The 27786-nt window shown below is 40.2% G+C and overlaps 1 protein-coding gene across 1 annotated transcript in view; it reads right to left on the bottom strand.

Moving 5' to 3' along the window:
- Window positions 1–35: 35 nt before the first annotated feature.
- Window positions 36–27786, bottom strand: part of insra (insulin receptor a) — a 48652-nt gene continuing 20901 nt past the window's right edge. Inside the window, exons 3-21 of the mRNA XM_034886689.1 lie at window positions 21746–22082; window positions 18277–18416; window positions 17447–17591; window positions 16895–17109; window positions 16265–16391; window positions 15398–15651; window positions 11167–11334; window positions 9871–10069; window positions 8687–8985; window positions 7995–8134; window positions 7257–7416; window positions 6864–6963; window positions 6697–6764; window positions 5524–5753; window positions 5112–5222; window positions 3852–4011; window positions 2687–2816; window positions 1992–2126; window positions 36–683 (exon numbers count right to left, since the gene is read on the bottom strand). Of these exons, the coding sequence (XP_034742580.1) occupies window positions 326–683; window positions 1992–2126; window positions 2687–2816; window positions 3852–4011; window positions 5112–5222; window positions 5524–5753; window positions 6697–6764; window positions 6864–6963; window positions 7257–7416; window positions 7995–8134; window positions 8687–8985; window positions 9871–10069; window positions 11167–11334; window positions 15398–15651; window positions 16265–16391; window positions 16895–17109; window positions 17447–17591; window positions 18277–18416; window positions 21746–22082 (3476 nt within the window). The 3' untranslated portion in view covers window positions 36–325. The remainder of the gene's footprint in view (window positions 684–1991; window positions 2127–2686; window positions 2817–3851; window positions 4012–5111; window positions 5223–5523; window positions 5754–6696; window positions 6765–6863; window positions 6964–7256; window positions 7417–7994; window positions 8135–8686; window positions 8986–9870; window positions 10070–11166; window positions 11335–15397; window positions 15652–16264; window positions 16392–16894; window positions 17110–17446; window positions 17592–18276; window positions 18417–21745; window positions 22083–27786) is intronic.

Here is a 27786-nt window from a genome sequence, read left to right as displayed (position 1 = left end):
ATATATATATATACATATACATATATGTGTATATATATTTACACACACGCATACACACACACAGTATATAAACTACAATCATGAACAAGAGAGACGCTGGAGGTTTGTCCATAAATACAAAAGTGTCTTCTGGCATACATGTGTGGACCTTCTGTAGTGTGTGTTTGTGGCATCTGAGAAGAAAAATAAGGTTGTGAGCTATACACTGAAGGGCTCCTGCAGAGAGAGTGTGATAAAAGTGTGATCTATATAAAATTACAACAAAAAACAAAAATATATTTAAATCTATAGCAATGATGTGACTGCGCAGGATGTGTACATTATGTTAGGAGGGGCTGGACCGCGGTAGGGCCAGTATTCGTCCATTGGTCTTTCCCCCGTTCATGTGTGTAAACGGGATGTGGTGCTCCTCATAGCTGCCCCTCAGGCCCATGGAGGAGGCCTCGTCCCTGTCCAAACACTGTTCCCTCTGTGAGTAGGACGATGGGTCCAGCGGGATGCTCTCCATGTTTTCCATGTCCAGGTCAAAGTCTTCGGTCTCGGGCGGCTTGTTCTCCTCACTGTAGAAGAATGATAACTCCTGGAAGGAAGGATGCAGATCCTCGCGTAGCATCTCAATGATTTCCTGGAAGGCAGGACGCATCTTGGGGTTGTACTGCCAACACATCTGCATCAGGTTGTGTCTGGGTGAGGATACAGGGAGAGTGAGGTAACAGTTAAATGTTGTTTACTATAGTTATTTCTTCCTTTCAAAACGTACTTATTTCTTGTTAATATAGTTGTCTGTCTGGTGTGGTTAGGAATACCTAACTTAATACAACTTAAGTCTAACTGAAAGGATATGGCTAGTGATTTTATAAGTTTTTCTTATTGCCAACCAATTCAAAGAAAATTATTTTATCCCACTACAAGTATTTTCTGTTTAGCCAAGGCCTTATTTGTCTGTCCCACAGAGCTCCATTGTTGTCCAAAACTATCATCACATGATAAAATACATCAGTAAGGCACACTGGGTGACTTGTTCCTTTATTATGATGAACCTGGGCACTGTAGTTTATTTTTAATCAATCCCACACGTACACCATGCTGCTGCTGTAAATACACTAGAATACCAATGTCTATTAATCCACAGCTAAAAATATTCCCTCCAGAAAGCCCAATTTTAAAGTAACGTTTGCTACAAACTACAGTGCCCAGCTGTTTCAGGAAACTACTTGCCTTGTTTGTTTTTTAACAAACAATTGTTAGTACATTTGTTAGTTAGCATAGTGCTGAGCGCCACAGACAGGTTTACGACAGACTACTGGTTTTAATATTTTCCTGAAATTTGATAATCTGAAAAATACATCCCCATCACTTAACACTTAATTTTTAATTATTATACTAAATCTTTGTACTTTAATCTGATATTGTCATCCTGTTTCTACATCTTGTAATTTTACTATTGCTACTACAGTCTACTCTGTTGTACATGCAACATCTACTGCATGTTTGTCCGCCCTGGCAGTTGAAGAAAGCTTCTTTATTTATCCTGTTTGTTGTACAGATCACAGCTGCAACTAACTATTACTTTCATTATCGATAATTCTGCCGATTATGTTCTTGATCAGTCAATAATTGTTTGGCCTATAAAATGGCAAAAAACAGAGGCACATTTTCCTGCACTTTTTCACGATTTAAGATGAGATCTTCAAATATCTTGTTTTATCTAACCAATCGTCCAAAGCTCAAAGATATAAAACAGAAAAGCAGCACTTCCTCACATCTGAGAAGCTGGAATCAGAACATGTTTGGCATTTTGCTTAAAAAATAACTTAGATTAATCAATCATCTAAGTAGTTGCTGATTTATTTTCCTTTGATGCATAATTGATATATCGACTAATTGTTGCAGCTCTAATGCAGATTTTAGATGTGAGGAAAATGAAGTCTGAGATCATTTAACACTAAAACTCTTGTTTTCCTCAATCCGTATCTACTACTAGTACTCACAGTCTGTCAGCGCAGTTTTCTGGCCGGTCCAGGTAGCCTCCGTCCATGACAAACTTGAGGACTTGCTCATTAGACAGGCCCTGGTACGGCTGCTCGGCCAGCGTGCTGATCTCCCACAGCACAACCCCGAATGACCTGGCAAACAAGTTTAGGAAAGACAAAAACAGCAACACAGGGAGAATGAGGACACCGCAATTAGGCACCCGCCAGAGTAATCTGTCTGTTAACACTTGATGCAGGGAACAGGTAGACTGAGGGCAGAGGCGGCTGCTGCAATGCTGGTAAACAACGTCGCCTGAAAACAGGTTAGCTAAACTCTCATGTTCAGATCTCATATTTTAGTATTTGTAATGTGTTTACTGTTTGTTTTTCTGGTGTGTGGAGAAGCACTAAAAATGAACGCAACAGGAAACGATTCACCTTTGGAAGATAAAAAAACATAAATAAATAAATAATGTTTTTGCGATTTCGAACAAAAAATTGTATTTTATCAACGAGTGAGTTACTACTGATGAGCTGACTTTCACTCTTTGCTTATAGAATCTTCTAGGATGCAGTATGATAAATGGTCAAGTTTTTTGAATGTCCCCCACAAACCCCAATTCTCCTGTTTAAGAGACTCAACACCGAGTTACAGTACAACATGTACAGCATCTACACTGACGCACAAACCCCAAATCAGAGTTGTCACTGACCAGCAGTCTGAATTTGCAGTAAAGACTCCGTCCTTCAGAGACTCAGGTGCCATCCATCGGACGGGCAGCAGGCCCTTCCCTCCCTTCCTGTAGTAGTCCGTCTCGTAGATGTCTCTGGTCATTCCGAAGTCTGGGAAGAAAAGAGGATTTTTATTAGTTGCATCAAACCTACACTAATGTATACACTTTGTTACAATGCGTTTTTTGATGTTTAAAGAGCTTAATACATTTTAATGTCATTTAAGACCCACTTATTCTATAATGCTTTTCAGTGTCACTCTTTTCAGGTTGTAATCTGTTGGATAATTTTATTGACCTTGCGAAGCACTCCACAATGACAGTTTTATCTAAAGTGACTTGAATGGTGTTACTGAGGTTAGCCAGTTTGGTTCTCTTGTCTGTTCTGCATGGAAGTATGTAATGTATGGTTTAATTATATATGGGTTATAATTGTTACGTTCAAAATTGAAGCCACAGAAGGGTTGCATAGACAGGATAGTAAATTAATGCATCCAGTGAACGCATCTCGGGAACCATTTGCTCTACACTGGAAAAGAAACCTAATTTACACTACAGTGACAATATTAAATTTATCTCTATCTCAAAAATGGCTCTTACGTAGGTAAATACCAATTTCAAACAGGGATGCACCGAATCCAGGATTTTGCCAAGTATTGGGCTCTTGGTTAGGCTTCTGCCAAACCTTAGAATTTCTTTCCACTGAACCAAACCCTACGCTTGCACTACATAATGACCTCGCCGTTGCTTACGGGAAGGGCAGTACTTTTAGTCAAAAGAAGTCGATTCAAGTCAAGCTACATGTTCAATTTGCAATGCAGATTTGTCCTGCAATGCAGATTTGTGCATGAAAGAATCTACAGAGAGCAGCCAAAATGCAGCAACTTCAGGTAGCCTAGGGCAAAGGAAGGACAGTCCCAGCTAAAAACTTGATTTTAACCACATGTGTTTACTTCATTAATGTGTTTACTGTGTTAATAGAGTGAGGATGGGAGTCAAATCCACATTCGGTTTTGGCAGAATCTGAACCAGTGGATTTGGTATTCGGCCGAAAGCCAAAGATTCTACCTATTCATATTCTATCTGCTGTCGCAGTGGTGTAGGTAGCAGCATGCATTGTGGTCTGCCATTGTTGTCAAAAACGTACCTCCTATTTTGACGGTAAGATCGTGAGCTACCATGCAGTTTCTGGCTGCCAGGTCTCTGTGGACAAACTTCTTAGCGTTAAGGTAAGCCATGCCATCCGCAATCTCAGCGGCCATTTGGATCATCTCCTTTAGAGTGGGGGGTGGACGCCCGGGGTTGTTCTGATGGACACAAGAAAGATTTCAATATCTGATCTGCTTACACAGAGATTCATACTATTTTTTTTGTCAGCTACTCATGATTTGTTACCCAATCTAGGTTTTAATACTTAAACACTTGTTACTTCTTAGATCCCACAGCATAAAGGAAAATAATCAGGTTTATTACAACCAAAGGTTAATTATCACACTTGACTTGACACAACAGCTTAGTAGCAACAGTTCTTCCAGTCAGTTTGGAGGCCTGCTGTTCATCTCCAGTCCAAACAAGCCTGTGTGATGTTTTCAGCTGACTTTAGTGCTAACTGCTAAACTCTGTCAACATCCAAGTGCTCAGTCCTTTGTCCTCTTATTCCAATCCGAGTGCCATCTGTTTATTTACACACTTCAGAAAATGACACTTATGCAAAGTAATATCCATGTGGAATTTAGTTATTGTGCAACAGTAATTGAAACAGTTTAGCAGTTATTGTGTTAACGCCACACAAATAGATCCATATTAGGTCACACAGTTCCTTGTCTACTTAAATTAAATTTGGTTGATGTGATTTAGTCCTGAATCCACAACTATATCTCAAGGAGGAAAACAGCTGATGGAGTGAAATGGCAACAACAATGTCAACAATGTTTGTCAAACAATGTTAACACTTAACGTGTTAACTGCCAGTTAATTTAAATATTGAAACTTTTCTCTGTTTGTGCATCTGTTGTGAGGGTGGAAGTTGAGGAACCACTGCACTTTTTACGTGCATGTGTGTGTGTGTGTGTGTGTGTGTGTGTGTGTGTGTGTGTGTGTGTGTGTGTGTGTGTGTAAACCACTGATAGTTAAGAAGTCCTGTATTAATGCCCTTTATTGTAAAAACTAATGTCCCATTAAGAGATTAAAAAAAAAACATCAGAAATACTGATTAAAAAATGCAACAAACCACCATTTAGCTTCATAAAAAGCAGAAGTGAAAAGAATAGTAAGCACATGGCAGAAGATAAGAGTACTTCTGCTTGTATACTGTTGCAAGTTCCCTAAACCCAAACCAAATATGAGAATATCTCAAACACTTCAGCTTGGGTTTGTGATTCAGAGGTGAGTGTTGTAATCTCATTACCTCAGCGTCCGGTCGTAGAGAGCGCAGAAAGCTCTTCAGGTCTCCGTGGGTCATCAGCTCCATCACCACCAGGGTGGGCTGGCCTTTAGAAACAACCCCCAGCAGACGCACCTGGGAGACACGGAGGAAGGGGTTTTCATTTCAATATATAGTCTGGTTTGGATACATTTGGAATTTTCTGACAGACAACCGGTTTGGTGTAAGGTGATACTGCTGCCCTTCACACAGTTAAATATGGGACAGGTCTGGTATTTGTCCATGATGGGACATTAAGAACTTACTTTTCTAGATCGGTACTGTGTCTTACTATTCTTACCCAGCACTTTAACACATTGTCAGTAACAAAAACTGACACTACAATGCCTCGCGTTCGTGTACAAGGCAAGCTTCAGAAAATGTTGACTCTCCTTACCACATGGTGGCAGCTGAAGGCCTTCATGACTGAGGCCTCGTTCAGGAACTCAATTCTCTCTCTCAGGCTGGCCGACTCGTTCACCGTCTTCACTGCTACGTGCATGTCCCCCTCGCCCTTGATGATGTCCTTGGCGATGCCCTCGTAGACCATGCCAAAGGAGCCCTGACCCAGTTCCCTCAAAATGTGGATCTTGTCTCTGCCCACTTCCCACTCGTCCTCCTCATACACTGCAGGCAAAATTTACAGGAACATGTTTCACATGCAACTTCTAATGACTGAGTTCACATGCACATAAGAAAGCCCTCGCATCTTTCAAAGACTTATTTTTATGTAAATTAAATGTAAAAAACAAACAACAAAAAACTGGTTAATCACTGTGCTGCAGCTTGAAGAGATTTTTTTTTACTGGGGAAGTTGAGTAGAGACAAAAATATGTACTCATTGACTTTGTCATGTTCATGTGCACAAACCATTTGTCAAATAATATAAGAGAAATCTACCCGTCTGTGCATTTCTTTCAGGAAACATTACATTTTTCATTCAAAACATTTCAGAAATAGGGTTACTGTTGAAATCGGGGAATAATCACATTCCCTAAGTGAATGTAAAGACATTAAAAGCAGACAGTTAAGAGTAAAAAGAAAGAACTTATCATAATTACCAATTACCAGTATTAAAATGTAATAAAGTGAACTTATTTAAGACAATTTATAAATCTCTGCACCTCAACTCATTGGTAAATAGTGGCCGTGACCTGTCTTGTTACTGTATTGGAGACAACTGCTTTGAAATGATCTTTAATTCACTGTGATAGAAAGAAGCAGTGACTGTGGTGAACAGAGGGTTTACAGGGGATATTTATTTGCCAGGTGTGTGTTACTGAAAAAGGTATTTTCATAAATATGCTTATTGCTGTTATCCCTATCAGCAATCTCTACCGGCATCAGGAACTTGTAGGAGAAAACACAAGCAGCCCAAGCTGACCAATCACAGCTCATGTGGCCCCCATGTAGTTCCTCCTTAGCTACTGTAACTCAGAAGTGTAGGTCTATGTTTAAGTAAAGTGCCATAACCCCTTAAAATGAAAATTATGAATCCATCTGAGTTTAAAAAACAAAGTAAGTCACGTTCTATATATTACTGATTGAAATGGCTGAAACCCTTGCTTACTGTCATTAGCACTGAGATACTCTGGGTTTGAAGAGGCGTAGATGGGACCATTAGGTCCTTGAGTTTGACTAGAAGGAAAAAGAGAGAATTATTTAATAAAAACCGACAAAATATAAAATAATTTGAAAATGAGAAACAGTTCTGAACAGAATGTGCTGATTGCGTACTTCTTCCTGAACACGATGAATCCTGCCACGCCCACACACAGCAGCAGGACAAAGCAGATGATCGGTCCAATAATGATCTTCATGACGTAGAAAGGATCGCCTGTTCAACACATCCAGCAAAAAAATAAGTAGAAATATATTATTAGGGAAACAATTTCGATGTTGTAAAGGTTTAACTGTCAGTAGCTTTCCAAAGTTGCTGTTTGATTGACATCCAATGTCACACTGTGTACTGTTGGTATAACATGGTATAGTATGTTGATGTTTTTTGTGTACAACCTGCTAAAAGAGTATGATTATTAGTATGTGGGACATACTGGACCAAATCTGGATGTTTTCATGTTTCAGCTCAAGTTTGGTCTAGGTTTCTCTTCACGGCAGATGGACACTTACTTGAATCCTGGATGTAGAAGTAGGTGGGTTCGGTCCAGGATCCGTTTCCGGCCAGTGAGGTGGCCCGGATCCTCACCGTGTAGTTCCCAGGATGCATCACTTTCAGCTTGCAGCCCCGGGTATCTCTATACATGTTCCTTGACACGCAGTAGTGCAACTCCTGCAGAAGAACAATGCTGTGGTTTAGACAACAAATAAGAAACCGCAAATGGCTGCTTCATAATTTCTATGTTTAAAATAACGTTTTGGCTCATTGTGTAGGATAGCGTTTCATGTTATTTTATGTTTCCACTGTGAGAATATCGGAGCTGTTTTCCAAATGTTTTCCACAGTAAATAACAGTCTGCAGCATCAGCCAGATGTTTTGTAGACCTGTCTCCATAGCAACTAAAACTTACTAAAATTGCTTTTTTATTAGGTTTAACAACCAAATTACATTAGGAAGGCAAAATTTCAAAACCCATGTCAAGTAATAAGTATTTTCTCTCTTATCTGTCAGTCCTGCATGAATAGATTTTAGATGGATACATTTAATTTGGTTCACAGGTAAATGGTCTTTCATTAGTAGATCATGCTCTTGTGTTCAATGAGAAAGGGAAATATAAAAAGTGCTTTCTGAATACAAATGAGCGTATGTTTATGTGTTGAACTTAGAGTGAACTAATGTACCCACTGACCCAACGATAGTGTGTGTGTGTGCGCATGTGTGTGTGTGTGTGTGTGTGTGTGTGTCTTCACCTCTGTGTCTCCCAGCCTCTTGTAGTTGACTTCGTACAGGATGATCATACCATTTGGGGACACCGGTTCTTGCCACGTGACATGCACTGCATTTTCTGTCACCTCGTATCTGATGGGACCCTCGATGTCATCAGCTTTGTCTGCGGAGAACGAAGTCACGTGGTTTTATGAATCATATTTCTATTAAAACTCAGGCTTGTTTTACGTAAACAAGTAGGATGTAGGGGCATCCAGCTGGCCAAATGGTCTCACCCCTTCCACCCTCCCTCCCCCCCTCCCTGACCAGTCAAACAACCAAGGCCGTGCTCGAGGTATGTTACTGGTTACTGTTCACACAGCATTCGTCTGGTCATGACTGTTTTCCCAAGATGGCGCCTGCCTATATACTGATATAAACTATCTTTTTAATAAAATGTCTGTACACTTACAAAGTTCTCAATGTTTTGGTTTACATTCAGGTACCCTCCTTATGGTACAGTGGAAGTGAGGTGCTATTTTGAGCCTTGCTAGGGGTATAGAAATAGCGATTTATTTTATCAACAACTAGCAGTATAAGCTAATTAGTTTTTTTTGCTAAAGATGGTCACATTTGATTAGCATGAAAACATATCCCAGAGAAGGGTTGACTCGGTACCCATGTGTAATCAACCCCAAGGTTCATTGTGCTCTGGAATTGGCCTTTAACTCCATACCTTCAGGCATTGTGCGGGCGCTGACATAGGCTGCCATGCTGCAGCGGGCCGGGTCGGTCAGGTGGTTGCAGGCGTGGACCTCAATCTGGTAGCTGGTGAAGTGGCGCAGGCCGGATATGACAGTGGACTCCTTGGCGTGGGCGTGGGCATGGGCATGGATGGTAACCACCGTCTTTGTGCTTTCAAAGGTTTCCTCATCCTCTGGGATTCCTGTGCCCTGGGGAGGGCTAGGGGCGGTGGTGAAGAAAGATTGTGTTCGGTTGGCGATGCCCATCACAGAGCGTCGCTCTCTTGAGCGTCTAAGCAAGGCAAGGCAAGTTTTAAAAAGACATTCAGAGGATAAAGCAAATATTAAAGAAAAAAAATGATAAAAGACTTAGATAATGGAGATTGCAGGGAGTAGTAGTCGGCGCCACAATGATTAAAAAAAAGCGTTAAACTGCCAGTATTCTCTGGGAACTACTTTTTAAATAAATAAATAAATAATTTGTTTATTAGTCCCCAATGGGGAAATTACTGCACTACACTCTGTGTACACACTTTTGTTAGTACTCACACACAGGCCTGAAATACACACACATGGTCAGGACCTATACTTGCACTATACATGGAGAGATGTCAGAGTGAGTGGGCTGCCAGCTGAACCAGCGCCCTGAGCGGTTGGGGGGTACGGTGCCTTGCTCAAGGGCACCTGGCAGTGCCCAGGAGGTGTACTGGCATCTCTCCAGCCACCAATCCACGCTCCCAACTTTTTGGGTCCATACGGGGATTTGAACCAGTGACCCTCCGGTTCCCAACCCAACTCCCTATGGACTGAGCTACTGCCACCCCAACTTGTCAGATACAGTAAGTATCTGAAACTAAGTTTTAGCTGAGTCCCTGGTACTCCAGTGACACTTAAATACAACATTATAGAAGAATTTAGTAACATTATTAGAAACTGTCCAAAGTGCTAAGCGTGTTACAAATACCAAACAAAAGATGGTGCATGACAGATTTCATTATTTGTGTAGGAAGCTAAACTGAAAGCAATGTTGAACTGGATCAAGTTTGACAACATGTAGACAAAGAAAATAAATGCCTTTCTGATTTAATCCAACTTGACGCAAACCGAAAGTTCAGTAACGTTACAGTTTTCTTAAATTTAATTCTTAAAAAGACAACTCAGTTGTCAGTTGTCTTACTTGATCTCAAAGACTTCATTGTGGAGATAATTCTCAAAGGTTTTGCGGTACTCTGAGTCCTCTTTCTCCTTCTTGAGCTCCTTGTCGGTTTTGGGGCAGGCGCAGCATCGTGTCCCCGAGCCTTGCTCCTCCGTCTGGTTCCATTTGTGCTCCTCGTCACTGTCAACCTGAGTGGGTACTCGTGACGGCAACTTCATCCCTAGTAAAATGGTGTTAAATATGGCAACCAGAGAGAAAATAAAGACATACAGTCAGACAGAATGGAACGACTGTTGTAACAAAAACATCACTCAGGTTTATGCAAAAGTAACCAACTACACACACACCCCGGAGGGGCACGTCTATCATTGATATCTCCTGGTCTTCACCCTCTCTACTCTCTATTGGAGATAAATTATCAGTGACACAACCTCCTTGCAGACTCCCATCTCTCCAGATGTGTGGGAGTTATGGGAGTTTAAAAGAGGAAAGTTTGGGCTCTGTTTTGTGCTGACGTGGAAGGGCACTGATGGCAGATCAGGCTGCGTAAGGAATAACCCAACCAAGATAAATTTGTGAACTTTGCCTGAGCCCGAGCCGGAGTGACAGGAAGGATTCTGATGTCCCAGTGCCAGGTCTCACATGGATTAAGAAACATAATACTACGCAAAAAAACAATTCACCTTAACTGCACTTGATTTTCTTGCTCGGTGGGTACAGAGGAGCAGTGGGGTGAATTCACAAGGGGTCACCATGCTTAAAATTTTCTCAAAGATAAAAACACATTCTACAATGGCTTTCTTGCTGTACTTTTCTGTCCAGCCAGCTGAGAGTAAGACACCATGCACAGTGTGTTTCAGACATATTTCTGTTGGCATTTAGATATTTTTACTCCAGATTTAGGGATTTTTTATATTTTTATTTAATAAAAAATATGACTCTGGGTCAAGATAATTCTGCCAGGGCTTCTACAGCTAATGAAAAATGAAAAAGGGGAAGATGTGTTAACTTTAGGTACATCAGTCTTAATTATGTTTTATGTACAGTAAGCAAAGCCCTATTGTTTGATTGTGTACTTCTGGTTTGTTCATTTGAAAATAATGTGGATAACTTATCAAGCAGATTCAGATCAGAGTAATCGCAGAGTGTCCTGGGAGCAGACCAGAGCAACTTGAAGAAGCCAAGAGCTTTTTGAGAAAAGCTCTTCTGGCAATGTGAAGATGGCAATAGACATTCTCTCTCTCGCTCTCAGACACACAAAACCACAAACACAGAAGCAGACACAACAACAGGACGACAATAAACAATGTGGCTCACCCTTTTGACAGTAGTCAAACTTGTAAAGCTCGCTGGCTTCAGGCTGGCGCTGGCAGAAGACCAGGTAGTGAGTGATGTTGCCGTTGGGGTCGTTGGGAGGTTTCCAAATGAGGATGATCTCGGAGGAAGAGTTGGACGAGGAAACGGGGTCCATTGGGACTGAGGGTTCTGGGGAGACATCACACAAATACAGAGATTTAACAAGTAATAAGGGCCTCTTAAAGCATACTTTTGTTTGTTTATACATAAAGCCCTGTGTTTGTCTCTGAAGGCCAGATGGTTGCTTAACAGTGACAACAAAAACATAAAACATAAATAACTTAATAATACTAAGTACAAATAAGTGAGAAACAAGATACACACATTAAAACAAAGGTTACATTATGAATGCATCCACTCTGGTGTCGAATGTCAGCGGAGACACTTAAATGCCTTAAAATACACTGAATGGGCAGGAGTGTGAACTGCAGCCTGAAATGTTGACAAGCTAATATTCCGTGATAAAAAGGTCTTTGTTCAATTTGTTTAAAAAAAAAATTATACCAGTATACCAAACCATGAGCTGATTGTACAGCCAAGTAAAGTAAGAATTTAACATCTACTTCTACTGATCACAATACTGCAGTTAAGGGAGTAAAAAAAAGAGATGTAATGTAAAAAGGATGTTCATTATTACAAAAACCTTTAGTCCAAAAACACAAAAAAACATCTAAAGATCTATACCTTGAAAAATCCTGATACATTTGTGTCACACTTAGCTAATTTCTACAAATGATTTATTGGGAAATACATAGCAGAGGAGAAGTGCCCTTTAATTGTAATTTGCATTTCATGTTACAGTATAACTTAAGAAACACACTTGCTGGCAGGGTGTTGGCTATTTGGCCAACAGCTGTATGCTTTGGGAATTCTTTTTTTTTTTTTATTACAATGCTTAATATATGTGTTTTTCTCTTGTCCATCTGAGTGATTAAAATGGAGTTCTACATGACCATATTTTGTTTGTTTGCATTTTAGTAGTAGTAGTTAGTGCAGAAGAGAGCCATGTTTTGTTTGTTGTAATATAACATTTTTTTTCTTTATTGGTGTTTGTCTTTATTTCAGTTTTAGTTTAATTGTGTTTTCCAGTGTGGCTTCGGTGGTTTAGTTAAGCTGCGGTTTAGATTTAGTTTCAGTTCTGGTTTTCAGTAGTTTTGGCAGGTGTGGCATTTTGAATTTTTTAAAATGTGGCTGTGAGAAAAGACATTTCAAATAATACTAAGTATAAATAAATATACTGTATATATAAATACATAAAATCTTATTATTATTATCTTCTTACCCTTGTTTTAGATTGATTAATTTCTGATAGCCTGAATTTTTACATCAGTTGTAACTTGTCAACAATGTTTCTGTAACAACGCTCCATCCTATATACATATGTTACAGGAAAATGTATTTTCAAGTTGCAAAAGAAATGACTTAAATTTTTCTTTTCTTAAATCAATCCTACTTAGTGAACACAGTTTAGAAGCAGCTTTAAAAGCAGTGATATGCAAACGCAAGATGGGGTGCCAAGTACTTGTTGTTGGTGAGAATGAAATGCTGTTAAAACTGGCTTTTGCAGCTACATTTGCATCAAATGTGGGCTTCTGATAAAGTGCATCTTCTGCGCTTCGAGTAAAAAAAGAGGTCACCTCATGTGGCAGGAACACTAACTGGCATCACTGTACATCTGACTGTCTGGTGCGCAGTCTTTTGAGTTTATCTACGAATCAGATTTCCAAGTGGGAGGCAAATAAAAGCCACTTGACATCTTAAAAGTGTCCTGAATTGAAGTGGATTAGGAGTTCTGGGAAGACCAAAACATCATTGAACAAAGTGTTGACAATTGTACTTCATAAGAAAAGTGTGTTTGGAGGAGAACAACAGGGACGAAGGTGTGGTCTGTTGTGTTGGGATATTAGATTTAAGTCCCTAAGGAGACACAAAAACACGAGATTCATTGTCACAGTGCAATTGTCTAGTCTGCGTTTTATGACGGTGCAATACACTGGTCAGACCACATTGTCCAGTAACAGGTTTTTTGTTTGTTTCATTTGTAATGACAGCTTTGCCCTTCTGATGAGGTATGCTGGTTAGACATGACACAGACCAGGAACCCAGGAGCAGTTGCTAGACGGACAGAAAACAACCCCCTTGACACGGCTGACTGACTGAGTGATGCGTCTCTGCTGGAGGCCTGTTTTGTGTGAGCGAGGGATGCCATGTTTGATGCGGTTTATCAGGAAGGAAGAGCACATTGTATTAAAGGAAGCCGGTTAGACAGGTCATAATGACTGCGACAAACTCAAACTGCACACGATGAACACTGTGGGTGGCAAAGTACAATTTAGTACTGAGGAAGAGATTTATGATTGCCGTGTGACAGACTGATGCAGACACCTTGCACGCAGTAGCACCCTGTTGGTCGGTGGCACCCCCGGCAGATCATGCAATCTGTCTTCCTCTTCTATTTTAGCAGCTGCCAGACTGACACACAAGTCCACTAGTCAATGATAGTAACGCCACAACAAATGTGTATTTAAGTCGATCCTAAAAATAATTTAATTCTAGAACAGGAGAAGAAATAGACCTTTTCCTCCGCAGGAATTTCACGAGCCATAACCTGGAGCTTCTAATTACCTTAACGTTTACGAACCTTTAAGGTTTGGTTTGGGGTTCAACCTTGGGTTTTCACTGTTTGGAATATTTTTTATAATGTCAATAAAAAAAAAACAATGCTTCAGCTTTTTTGTTTATACTTGCAAAAGGATACAGTGGAGAGAACAAGTATTTCATACTGTACACTGCCGATTTTGTAATTTGTATCATAGGCAAACATCAACTGTGGGAGATGGAATCTAAAATATGTATCTATTTTGTTGCATGACAAAAGTATGCACTTAATATTTGGTACAGTAACCTTTGTTTGCAATGACAGAGATCATACATTTCCTGTAGTTCTTGACCAGGTTTGCACACACTGCAGCAGGGATTTTGGCCCCCTCCTCCATACAGACCTTCTCCAGATCCTTGTACTCATCCTTTTTCCTACGCCAACCATGGTGAGGGGAGTTGAGACCAAAAAGCTCTATTTTGTCTCATCAGACGACATGACCTTCTCCAGTTCCTCCTCTGGATCATCTAGATGGTCATTGACAAACTTCAGATGGGCCTGGACATGCGCTGGCTTGAGCAGGGGGACCTTGCATGTGCTACAGGATTTTAATCCATGACAGCGTAGTGTGTTACTAATGTTTTTTTTTTAGACTGTGGTCCCAGCTCTCATTAGGTCATTGACCTAAATGCAAATTAATTATTTAAAAATCATACAATGTGATTTTCTGGATTTTTGTTTTAGTTTGTCTCTCACAGTTGAAGTGTTCCTATGATAAAAATTACAGACCTTTACATGCTTTGTAAGTAGGAAAACCTGCAAAATCTGCAATGTATCAAATACTTGTTCATGTATCAAAGACATTTAAAAATTGAAATAGTACAGTAACAGTATAAACAATAGCCAGACTTGAACTGGCGTCAGTAGTGCCACTCCTCAAGACTGAAGCTTGCGTGCCTTTCACATCACCATTTCACTGTTGGCATTTTCCAGCGTAAATGATTGTGAAATTTTTGACATTTTGCTAATGTCAGGTCTGAGTAACATTACACTCCTTTTATCACTGACACAGCACTGTGGAGATAGGTCTGACAACATGAGAATACACTCTCTGCAAACAGACCAAACCGGAAATGAATCCTTTTTCGCTGCTTCCAAAACAGTGGCTGCCAGTGCACCCTTTTGTGTAGGCTACTGTTAAAGGGTCAAAGAAGAATTCCTTTCCAGTTTGGCCTGTTAATGAGCTAGCAAAGCGCTACCATTAGCAAATGGCTGTTTTCCCAGTAAAACTACTAAAGTATAGTGGTTGATCTTTCTTTGAGGCTAAGATGGATTCATCTCGCCAATACCGATACCACCATTTTAGGCAGTATTGGAGGCTTTTTCCAATACTGGTATTGGTATAAGAACAACTCTACATTCAATATCTCTGCAAATACCTGTATCTTAGATTTAGTGCCACCTCCTGAGAAGTGATAAAAAGTAGGTTCCGGAACTAACAGTACAGTGGAAACTAAAGCAGAACCAGTGATAATAGCTACACATTAAGTTACAGGATGTACAGTGAACAATACAAATCTCAATCAGTCTTACTGGTGGCGTTGGTGCGAACATAGATGATCTCGCTCTTGGCTCCGTGGACCTGGTGCTCGTCAGAGGCTGAGAGCTGAGTTTTCACCATAATGGCATACTGCGTCCAGGGTTTCAGCGGCAGGATGAGATGACCTGGTTCTAACTGCTCTTTGTCCCCCTCTGTAGCTCGACGAGGAGGGTCCACATCAGCAATAACCCAGCTGTTGGAACCGCAGGCATCCTGCCCGTCAAACTCGGTTACATTCTGAAAAGGTCTGTTGTTGGAGAAAACAACAACGGAATTCAAAAGAAACAAGTGTTATATCTAGGCCTAAATTGTATTACAGTTGAGAAAGGATACTGATTTTTACTTTGATTTTTTGTTTTACAGCAATTTAGCCTTGTATTTATCTGACCAGTCAGTAAAGAAAAAACATTACTGAGGTCAGAGAGACCCGCAAAATGATGCTGGTTCAAAGGGAGGATATTTTCCTGATTGCAGTACTTTGTAAGGTTCCACTTTTTTTTATTAATTATTCTTTTAAAAAAAAGTTGCAGACCTACAAAGTACTGCAATAATTACTTCACGTTCAAACAAGTGACAGCTAACAAATAATATCGTCAAATTAATTCAAATGCAACCCATATAACCACATTGGGAAATACATTGCAGGATTGATGTTTAGTTAATTTGAGGTGGCTCGCTGAAGCCTACAGGTTACCTCATATTTGTTTTCATATATATAAGCACATTTATGTGCATATTATGCATATTATGTATATGTCTATACATCGCTTTCTTATATATTCAAGCAGGTGAAGACAATATTTGTCTGGCAGAGATCCAAGTCTGATTGTTAATGATGGCTGAAGATTTACTTTACTTACGCTTCTTTGTAGAGCACCATGAAGCCCAGCAGGTCTCTGAAATCTGGAGGCCAGAAGGGTTCCCACTTGACCATTATTTTATCGCTCATGGTTCGAATCTGGGTAAACTTCAACACATGGTTCTCACCTAAGAAAAGACATTAATCAGTTAAAAGCAATAAACAGCAGGTAAAGCTCAAAGTAAAGAGAGAAATTATGTAAGTTGTTCCATTTGTATTATAGAGAGATAATAGTCACTCTATTTAGTGCCTCTCTATTATAGCAGGCTAATAAAGAAAACATATCAAAAACATATGTAACAGAGATAATCCCATTGTCTTAATCGATATACAAGTTCAGTGAACTCCTTCCTACACCCCGTTTCTTACCTTGAATCAAACATGTAGTTTATGATGGAAAGGTTAAAAACACCTATGTCAATGCGTTACCATGTTAACAGTTATTGGTGCTTTGCTTTGCTCTTTTGGTTGGTCCTACAGTATGCCGGAAGACATTTGCAAACGGCGGGACAGGAAATGGCAAACATAACAATAACTATGCTTGCATCTGTACCAGGGCAGACTCTGGTGTTTTCTGTTGCTATAGTAACTCTTGCAACAACAGACATGTCTTCAGATCAGAGGTTCTTACATGAGGCCTGGTCTCCGTTGGTCTTGGAGGCGATGTCATTTTTGATTTGCCGCTCTTTGGTCCCAGTCACTTCCTCCATCTTACGGATCTCAGACATGCAGAGTTTGGAGTTGTAGTGGAAAAACATGCGTCCCTGCAGGATGGTCAGCTTGTGTTTGGACCAATCCCAGAGCTGCCGCAGGTTCTGGTTGTCTAGGGCATAGAATGAGTAATTCCTGGAAAAGAACACACAAGATTGCATGAAACATATTATCATGAAACATCTCGCATTTAGCTGAGGATATTGTTAAAAAGTAACAACAGAAAAGTATTTCAGCACGGTTAGCCAACAATTTGCATCGTATGCCTATTCTTTGCCATTTCTACTGTAAGTGTAGCCCATTGTGCTTGTCTGACTGAAGCCTTATATATGATTTGGGAACATTTAATCAAAAACAGTTACCACATAAAGACATTTTGAAAAGGTCAATCCTTCCCGCTTTTAACTCATAATTACAGGAGGAGGCTCAGACATGGCGAGGATGAGATGAGGCTCAGAGGATGGAGTCCTACCCGATTTCCTGTTCCTCTCCACGAATAACACGGAGTTTGCGGAAAAAAGAGAGGGATACGAGGGCGTAGGAACGTCGCACTGTCAGGTAGCCAGTGATCTCCTCCAGCTGGCCCAGACTGGCCTCCAGTTCAGCTGCTATGTTGTCTACAGAAAACCAAAAGAAAAAAAAAACTCAAAATGACATCTGATTCAACAGCAGACTTATTACAAAAGCTCCCAGGCAGCTGTTCTTTGGCAACAAACAGTTCACGGCTTCAAAGTTTTCTTTTATTTGCAAAATATTAATATTACATTTCCCCTATTTAGGCTGTGCTGACAAAAACAATGGCATTAACAAAGGGGGGGGGGGGTCCCGCAACTTTATTATCATTGTATTTTTTAAAATATTTTAAATAGGGATTGACCGATGTTTTAGTGCAGGACCGGCACATAAATCATGACAACGAGAGGCTGTAACGTAACATTTGCCATCATCAAAATCGCATCTCCCTCCCAGTCTGTTTCTTTTACACCTTCACGTTAGGTCACCCTCACTAACATGGTTTTATCTCCAAATGAATGTTAAGACGTCTCAACAGAGATATTACGGCCGTTAGCTAAACAAGTTAGTTCATATATAGGCATATGAAATTTGCCAATTAATAATAATAATAGGAAACAGTATTGAGAGAGATGGCTGGTGATGCCTCCGGAGTATTATTAAATATCATTAACAATTTGACGGTTGGTTAATTATTAATAAAAAAGATGCTCCGTTACAATACAATACTTTTTGTTGTCCTATTGTATACTGTAACCTCATTCCATAAAATAAACCACAGACACTTACTTCCTCCACGCAGGTTGATGACCAGGCTCCCGTTGAGAACTGTGCAGCCTCTCAAAGCCTGGGCAGCAGTGACCGAGTCCACTGTTTTCAAACCCATACATACCTTGGGACACAGCCCTGCACATGGAGTGCAGTTGAGCCTATAGAAGGAAAGGAAAAAAACAAGGATTAGAAACAAATTTCAAGAAAACGTTGCATGTTCACAATGTGTGTGGGTACTACAAATTACATCTTGAAGATGTATTTGAATTTGTCATTTGACAAATAGTAAACAGGTCTTATTTGTAATAATTTTCCACCTTTTTTAGGATTCTTCAACACAGAAATACAAGGACCTTAAAACTCCTCCATGTTGCTGTTAAGATAGAGTCAAAGGCACCATTAGATTGTTTGCTTACTTTGGTTGCTAAGGTCTTTTGTGAAACTGTTTAACTAACTTTGAAGCTAAAGTATAGTGCACGACTATTTTGTATGAATAAAAGTCCGTTACATTCAAGCCATTGCCAAATGACTGATGTTGATACAAAGTTAATTAAGCTTATCGACTCCACAAAATTCTTTGTATTTATCATGGCTATGTTTAATACTGGCTATGATGAGAGAGGACAACATCAGCGTTCAGCTTGGGAGACAAAGAGGACTGCTGCAACAGGCAAATGCATGGCCAAAACCCCTGAAGAAGCGTACGCAAAATGTTTTAGACAATGATTTTACTGCTAAGAAAAGACCTCACGTCTAGCAGAAGAGCAATAAACAATGACAGCTAAACAATAATCTGTAATATGCTAAAAGGCTGCTTAGAGCTGAAAACTACAGCCTGTTGATCTCGGGTAAAGTCTCTCTTTATTCATATTTTCACAAACAAATGGTGATGTGATCTCTCCAAAAAGTTGAATATAACTGCCTTAAATAAGTCCCTAGCCGCACTGTACGCATAGCAAAACACAAAAAATTAATTATTTTGTTTTGAATTAAATGAAAATGAGCTGACCCCAACCCTTCACCTTGACAACAGAGTTTAACAACTTGGCTTACATAATGTTATTATTACAAGTCTCTTCTCATAACAGATATATGGCCATGGCTTTGTGTCAACGATATTAACTTAGTTCCTTAAAAAAAAACGTCTGTACAATCCCCATACTCACAATGCATTCACACATCATTGGCTCATAGCTCACCTGATCTATCTTCACCTTTTCCCCTCTCTAGTGCTACATCTGCACAGCCTATAGACTCATCATAATAATAATCATATAATAATCATTATCCACAAAGCACTTTCATTTCCACAGCTTAGCTCAATGTCAGCGACGGGCAAGAGATGTCAAGGAGAAGACATGGGCCATAAGGCAACAAAAAAGGGAGTCAAAGTCAACAGGCTAAGAAATTAGCAAGCCAAGGTTCACCACAGGTCAATAGCAGTCTAAAGGTTTGGATGAGATTGTTGTTCACCTGGCAGGAAGTGCTCAAATCTGCACACCAAGGGGCTCCTTGTTATGAAACTTGTTCAAGCATAATTCAAAATAATTCCAAACATTTGCAGCCAGCCAAGGGGAGTTGAGGCCTAGCACCCTGCGGTACTGAATGTTTGTCCTGAATGCCACTCTGACTCCCCTGGTGTTTAACTGGCGACCAGCCACTCATGTTGTAACACTAGACAACAAGTCTTGAAAGATCCAGCTGTGTTTTCAACCTCTTCCATTGCAGAATAATTAGGGCTGTTTGGAGTGTCACTAATCAACAGTCCTGTCACGGTCAATGAAGGTGTCCTAAAGGGAGGCAACAAAAGTCCCTGGCAGATCAGCAATAGTACAACACACTTTTTTAGAGAGGGAAGTCTGCACGGATGCAGTTTATGAAGTTACACACACAACAGCTTGTAAATTACAGATGTAGTGAAAAGAGAGAAAAACATCTTGTCTATGCCTATAGCTCGCACACTGCAATGCAAACACCAGCAGTTGGTAAACGACCATCAATTTTGTGCAGCATATGAGCCAAAGAAATGTTGGATGGAAACAGAGTCAAAATCCAAAACGTAAATGTGCCAGGCTTCCTACTTAGCTGCACCACTTTGACCTAGCCCTCTGTGGTCACGGTCACGCACGCACCCACCCACGCACACACGCACGCACGTGTTCCTATTTTACTGCAAAATGACAACCATTGTGTAGGATTGTATGTTCTTAGAAAAACTATTATGGACATTATAGATATTTCGTGCATTTCTGTTTATTCTTACTAGCTTTTGTGTACACCAATCAAATTATTACTGCCTAATTGCACACATGAACACAACACTTATAGAGGCGTCCCCACAAAAGTTGGCTTTGCTTGAGTTGATTTTGTTTAGCTTTTTTTCCTCTTCAAAAAAATGTTACCGCTTGATACTAAGAAGGAGTTGCTAAAGTTATTCTACATTCACAGGACCATAGGGGCAAGTTAAAATGAATTGAACTTTTAATGCAAAGAACAAGAAGCAAATTGCCTGTATGTGTGAAAACAGCTTTATCTCACACATTCGTTTTTTTTGTGTGTGGAATATATAGAAAATTATATCATTTTGTCATTCTTTCGAGGGGGGAAGGAGGTAGGGTAGGGGAAACAGAAACAGGAATGGTGGGCACCACAAACACTCTGGACTTGGTCTACACTAACATCAAAGACTTGTACTAGTGTTGGTTTGTCCGAGACTTATTGGTTCAAATGAACAAATCTTTTGAGTGAACAACGGAAAAGAGTCTTTTTATAAAACAACTTGTTAATTTCTCAGTTCAGTTGAGAATTCAGTGGCTCTCAGTCGGGCTCATTGGGACAGCTTTCCTCTCCATCCATGTCATTTATATAAGACTGCTCAAACAGGGACTCTAAGATCATAAGGGACCTCTCCCACTGACTTTTCACCCTGCTGCCGTCTGCAACACCCGGGCAAGATCCTCCAGATTCAGAAACAGCTTCTTATGTTGTTCTCTTATTGCACTTAATGTTTGTTATTGTTGCAACATATGTTTTAACTCGTCTTATTCTGTACCTGTTTTTGTATATTGTTAGCACAATAAGCATCTTATCTTCATTCCTTTCTTCTTTTTTTTGCACTGGGACCAGAAAAACACAATTTTGTTCCACTACGTACTGTACTTTACTTTACTGTACTGTATAGACTGATGAAGTCTCTTTTATCTTTTCTTATAATGACTAGAATTCTTCTTAATTATAATCAGCTTGTAGTAAGCAAAAATGCGTTTGTAACTTGAGGCACGGTTTTTATTTTCAGCAACGTGACAAAATTATATGGGATTTGTAGGGAAATAAAACACTTGTAGGATAATCAACAAGTAACCTCTGTAAAGGCCCAGGATTAAATATTGACGTGTGTGTTTGCATGCAGAATATTAAGACAGCTTCACTGATCACACATTGTTCGGTCCTTCAAAAGCCCATCAGACCAGCATGAGTGTCCACTTACGCGGAGGAGTTGATGGTCGTGTAGCCGGAGGGGCACTCAGGGATGCAGGCACCGTTGTGTATGACATACTCGTGGCAGTCGGGGTTCTTGCTGTGCTCCTTCTCCCGCTTGCATCTGTTGTGGAGATCCTGGCAGAAGGCAAAGGAGACGCAGCGCCAGCCTTTGAAGGTGAAGTGATTTTCAGGGCAGCGCTCAACACAGCTGTCCTCGTGCTGGAGGCCGCGGCAAGCCACGCAGTGGTTGGATGAGTGGGGCTTCAGGCAGCCACCCAGGCACTGGTCGTGGCAGCACTGGTCGTCCTTGGTGCAGGCTCGATGTTTACAATGAACAGGGCACACTGCCAGTGAGAGGGGGACAACAAAAATAGTGAAGTAACGGTGAGACAAGTTAAAGAAAAGCTATTAAGTATTAAGAAATTAATGTGAGCTACAGGAAGAGAGACAGGAAACAGCTTTCAAAACATCTACAAAGTATTTCAGTTCCCCAAGCGACACAGGTGATTCTAATCTCCAATGACAATATATATTCTGATATGGTCAGATCAGTGGGAGTTAAATTCCTCCTCACTGCACTTACCAGCGGCCAAGAAGACCATCTGTCATTGGCCAACAAGCATGTTAAATAAAAACAGTGGGGATCAAACACTAGTTCCCAAAAGACAGACACTTATCCTGGAGGCTTGGTGAAAGTGAGACAGAGGGGGATAAAATGACATTTGAAGCATTCAGTATTTATGAGACACGTGCAAGACGTCAATGCTTGGTTTCTTTTAGAGTAGTGCTGGGTGATATGACAATATACATCATCGAAATGACAATAAAATCATACATTTTTCTATATTTATCTACAGCAACGTTTTCCATTATTTTCTATCTTTAAAAAGGAAATCATTAATGGTATAATCAGAAAAATAACTAATTACCTACTGATAATGAAACTATTCCTTAGTTGATGCCCTGCACGTGCTGTTACTGTACAACAGTGTCAGCAATTTACGATATCCCAAAAATCTTACATCATCACTACATCGACAAATCATCCATGCATTGGTAAGCCCAAATTAAAAGTAGAAAAACAAAACTACTAAACAGGCCTCGTTTGAGCAATATGACCTAAACAAGCAGAAGAAATAAACACTGATAAAAAGATACAGACAAAATGTGTCCTGACAGTCAAACACACACACACACACACACACACACACACACACACACACACACACACACACAGAAGTTCAGTGATGATTTTGGGGGTGTAAACAGGACAGAGAGAAGTCTGTAGATTAGCTGTTTTTTGCATACGTCTGCATGTGTGTGCTTGTAAATCAGCCAGTTACATAACATTTAGATTCTCAGGATTGGCAAGTGTGTGTATGTAAGTATGTGCACTAAAGTTTGTGTGTGGGTGTGTGTGTGTGTGTGTAGATGTGAGTGCGTGTGCGTGTGTGCGTGTGTGTGTGTGTAGATGTGAGTGTGCAAGGATGGATGGAGGCTTCTCTGAGGTAAATACAGCTGACTGACCTGCATGCTACGATTATGTCACATTAAGACTGTTCAGCTGGGGAGATAATGAGTCGGGGGCAGTTTACAGGTTAGACCATAATGTGGTGAGTGTGTCTTTTACAGGTTTGAACTAATATTCAGCCACATAAACCAACCACAAGTGAAATTTGAGTGCTGTCCTTCCCATTACAGGACATCAATCTCAATAGTGTGATCTTCTTTGCTAGCTTTCTATTTTTGAGCCTGTGTACAAAACTGCTTAGTGTAATTAGTGTCATGAGGTCAGCCATTAAAACGAATAAATGAACACAGACCCCCCCCTGTCCTCTTACATTCACAGAGGTAAGGTCTTTAAGTTCATGAAGAACGTGTGAAAGGAGCGGCAGCAGCAACATGAGAATGGCAGTTTGAGCTGTTGCTAGAAAAACAAATGATATAACCACCTTTTATCTACGCCGGCCTGCTAGTCTAAATAATCTACTCTGCGATGGGATTTACAAAGCCCACGGACGATGACTTTCACACTGAAAAACAAAAAGATCCCCTTGATATATTTCCTTCTGCCTCTAAAGTTTGTTTCAAAAGCTGCCCTTTAACTTTTCCTCAAATGTATGCACACACACGTATACACAATCGTTTTTCTGTCGGCTCACACTAAGTCCTGATCCTCTAGCAGGGCTCCATGTCGGAGCACAGGCCCAGCAGCAGATCCACCCTCAGCCTTAGCCAATGTGTTGGCTAGCTGTAGAAGCTAGCCATTCAAATGGCCTCTACCATCTCCAAGGAAGACATGCGCACCAGTTTAACCCTTTGTGTGCATCACTTGTTTCCTCCCAGCCAGTCAGACAGCAGCAATAGGAGGTATTCAAAACAAAAAAAAGGCCCACAAGCACCACATAGTAACAGGCTGGAGCTGCTCTACTCTTTCGTCTCACTACTAGGAATCAGCTACTTTTCTACTGACATTAAGCACAAGTAGGTTCTTAAATTTGTCATGCAACTAAATCTTGTCAGAATAAAGAACACAGCGTTCCAGAACAATTATTTATTCAGTCCTTGATGCGAGTAACCTGGTGCATTCAGTAGTAAATGGGTTTAAACTCGTGCTGAGCCAATCATGCTATGTCAGTTTAGTGCTGAACAGCTCGGTGCCTCAGGTGATCCTCATGAGCATCATGTCTCATCATGTCCACAACTCATTAGCAGTTCTTACAGACTTCAACGGCCCAAGACAGAGATGCTCTCAAGTCTCTGAGCTTGAGTCCAAGTCAAGTCTCTCGTGGTTATCATGAGTGTTGAATCACCTGCTGCGTTCCATGCAGGCTGCTCAGAACACTGCAGAACTATATATAAATAATTCCAGGCATGTCATATGTTATTCTGACTAATTTATATATTATCACACAGTATCAGCTTTGATTAGTTGTTTGGTTTGCTTTAGTTGTAAGTATAATCAGTGTAAACAGGCTATAGCGATATGCGAAAAATATACCAGGAATGCTTTAATGCTACAGACCAAATATTGAGCTACTTAGGGTATCGGTAAAATATTGCTAAAATAATAACTAACCTATTTTTCCTTACAGACTATTTAATGTGCACGGTGTTTACAACTAATGAGTCTAAAAACTACTGTAATTCAACACATTCCCCAGACTCTCAAACTCAGTGTAACGTTAATTAAATAAAACTGTAACATTATATGATCAACAATAAACCTGTGTGGCCTGGTTGGCCTCATTGGAGCAGGCACACGTATACTTAGAGGTTTATGCCTCGACGCAGAGCTCTAGGGTTCCAGTCCAACCTGTGGGGATTTCCTGCATGTCTTCTCTCTCTCACCCAACAGTCCTATCCGTAAAAGGTGGAAAAGCCCCCAAAAATAGGTTTGAATTTTTTTTTTGAATAAACCTGTAGCCAACGTAAATAATTAATGTGGTGGTCACACATTACAATGCGTAATGTGGGAAGGAGCACAGCAAACATGTTTGCTAACCTCAGGAGCGCATTTCAGGTGCCAGCTGCTGGTACAGGTCGACATCCCTCTCTGTGGCCGGTGCTGCGCGAAGAGGCGTTAAGTATTATGTAGTTAGGTTATAGGTTACGCACGGTAGAGGAATAACATTGCGCTCATCAGACGTTTCCAAAAAATTAAGATAGTTTACACGTACGTAGTGCAGCTCGAGTCAGAGTCAAGGCTGAAGTCTTTTGAGTCCGAGTCTCAAACTCGAGTCCCCAGCTCTGGTCCAGAAGCAACTGAAATATTTTCATCCATATCGAAATATCTGTTTAAACAACTGATGCCTCCTTGTACAAACTGACTGATTGGTTAACTCAAATTCAGTATAAAGTTTATATTCTTAAAATTGTAAAGTATTCCAGACACTTTGTTGTCTGCCCAATAATATATATACATATATATATATACACATACATATAGCGAAGCAACCCCAAGCCCTCTTTGATCTCCCTGAGCGAGGACGCTGAGGAGACTGTTTGGGAGTTTGACATTCTTTCCTTAAAACATGCAAATCTCTAAATACGAGCCAAGTTTCTTTATTATCATTATAAACCTTTAATGCAGGACCGTTTTTGAAGAGCAGGGGTCTTTTCTCAGTGTGTCAATTAGTTATGCTCAGCTAGGGTTTGCACTTGTCAACTTATCTTCCGTTTGGCCAGCTTAAAATCACCTGACAACAATAAATCAATGGGATTTTTGGGAGCCATGTGCTGGGTCGGCACTTGGACTTAGGTCTGTTTACAACTTGGCTACATATTAAGTATTGAGCCTTAATGTATGTATTGCCTCCCATGTCTCTTACACACTGGTCAGGGCCTGTCTGATCTCTTGTCATGCGGTGTGTGCAAAGTGCAGCAGAACCACACAATGAGATGCTTAATCCCTGATGCCCAACACAAACTTCAACAACAGACCCACACAACTTCAGGCCACTGTGTGACAGAGAATGATACACCCTGTCACGGCGATGCTGCCTTGGGAATGGGAAGTGAAGAAACAGAATTGCGCAGCCTGCCAGCCAACAGCAAGATTCAACAACGTGGGGTGTCGAAAAGGCAGAAAGAATCCACATTGGTGGCAAGAAATGACTCATACAGTTCATAATGGTTCATTGTCTGCTGTCTGTCAATATGTGGTATACCCAATGTAGAGTAATCTATTTCTTTCTAGTTTCTACCAAAATCAAAATCCAAACCAGAAAGCCATTAGTAATTTATTTATAAAAGGCAGGGACAACCACACTTCACCATACCCTAAACACAGGGATTCCTGCCTAAAATTAAGAGCCTCTGTGCTTTTCATTAACCACAATCCTCCCTTAAATCATTTTGGGGTGAGTCTTTCCTAGTCCCTTTTTTGGCAGTGATGAAACAGCAGCATGATCAGGCTTTCTGCGTTGAGATCATATTAGACCCCAGAAAATGCCAAACTGGAATCCGGTGGTGCGCTGGATGGTCATTAAAATTCCACGGCCATGACAAGGGTAGCATTTAGTTTCTTATAAAAGCTTTTGCTGAAGGCCCAGAAGAGAAGAATCTAAAGAAGAACAAAGTACTTTTGAAAATTGCAATCATTCGAAGTTTCCACACTTTCCACAATTTAAAATAAACTGACAGAATAATAGAGCAGCAACTTGACTACTGAATTAACTGCCAAAATTGAACTTTGACGGTTGAGTCATGTTTCAAATATGACATGCATTGCTTGGCACTGCATGCATGTTAAGCACAACAGCTGACTAGATATTTAGGGATCATGAGGTAATGCACTAAATATGGAAAAAGAAAATAGAGACAAAAAGCCAACTAATTTACTGGTATAGTAAATGCATATAGGGGTGTAAATAATGACTAATTTTAGATCAAACTATTATTTACAGTCTAAAAAATGCCATAAGAAAATGAGACATGCTAATTACAAGTTCCCATAGATTTTCAATTTGCAATATAACAACTACTTTTACTAGCAGATGATTTTGTAAGTACTGTATAGAGTAAACATATTATCGTTATTATTATCTATTTTTAGTGAACTGGATGTGTGCACCATGAAAATATAGCAAAGGTGCTAATCAATGTTAATTTATAGTGTATATGTTAATAGATAAGGTGTATGACAGAAGACTATCAAAAGGCAAACATCCTTGACTATCTTACTCTCACTAGGCTGGCAAAAGAGATTCTTGTTAGTCATTTAATGTGACAGAATGCCCTTGGAGTGGTTTGTTGGGCACCGTGAGGACCCTAAAGCAGCCGTTACAGCACTTATAACTGTATAGTGCCAGAATAACACAAAACATTCTAAAAACAATGGGTGCAAATATGAGCCATACATCTGAGCATCTTACGTGATTACCAGTCTGTGCCCTGATCATGTCTGTCATTATTACAGAGCTGTCTAGTTTCCTCTCTACTAGTGAGGAACAGATGCTATAGCAGCTACCGCTATACCTTTAATAAGAATGAGATGGCGGCAAAAATGGAAACAATCTACAATGACTTCATTAATTGAGCACATGA

Source organism: Etheostoma cragini, chromosome 12 (genome assembly GCF_013103735.1).
Source record: "Etheostoma cragini isolate CJK2018 chromosome 12, CSU_Ecrag_1.0, whole genome shotgun sequence".
Classification (NCBI taxonomy): Eukaryota; Metazoa; Chordata; class Actinopteri; order Perciformes; family Percidae; genus Etheostoma; species Etheostoma cragini.
The sequence above is the reverse complement of the archived record's forward strand: the minus strand, read 5'-3'. Positions and strand labels throughout refer to the sequence as shown.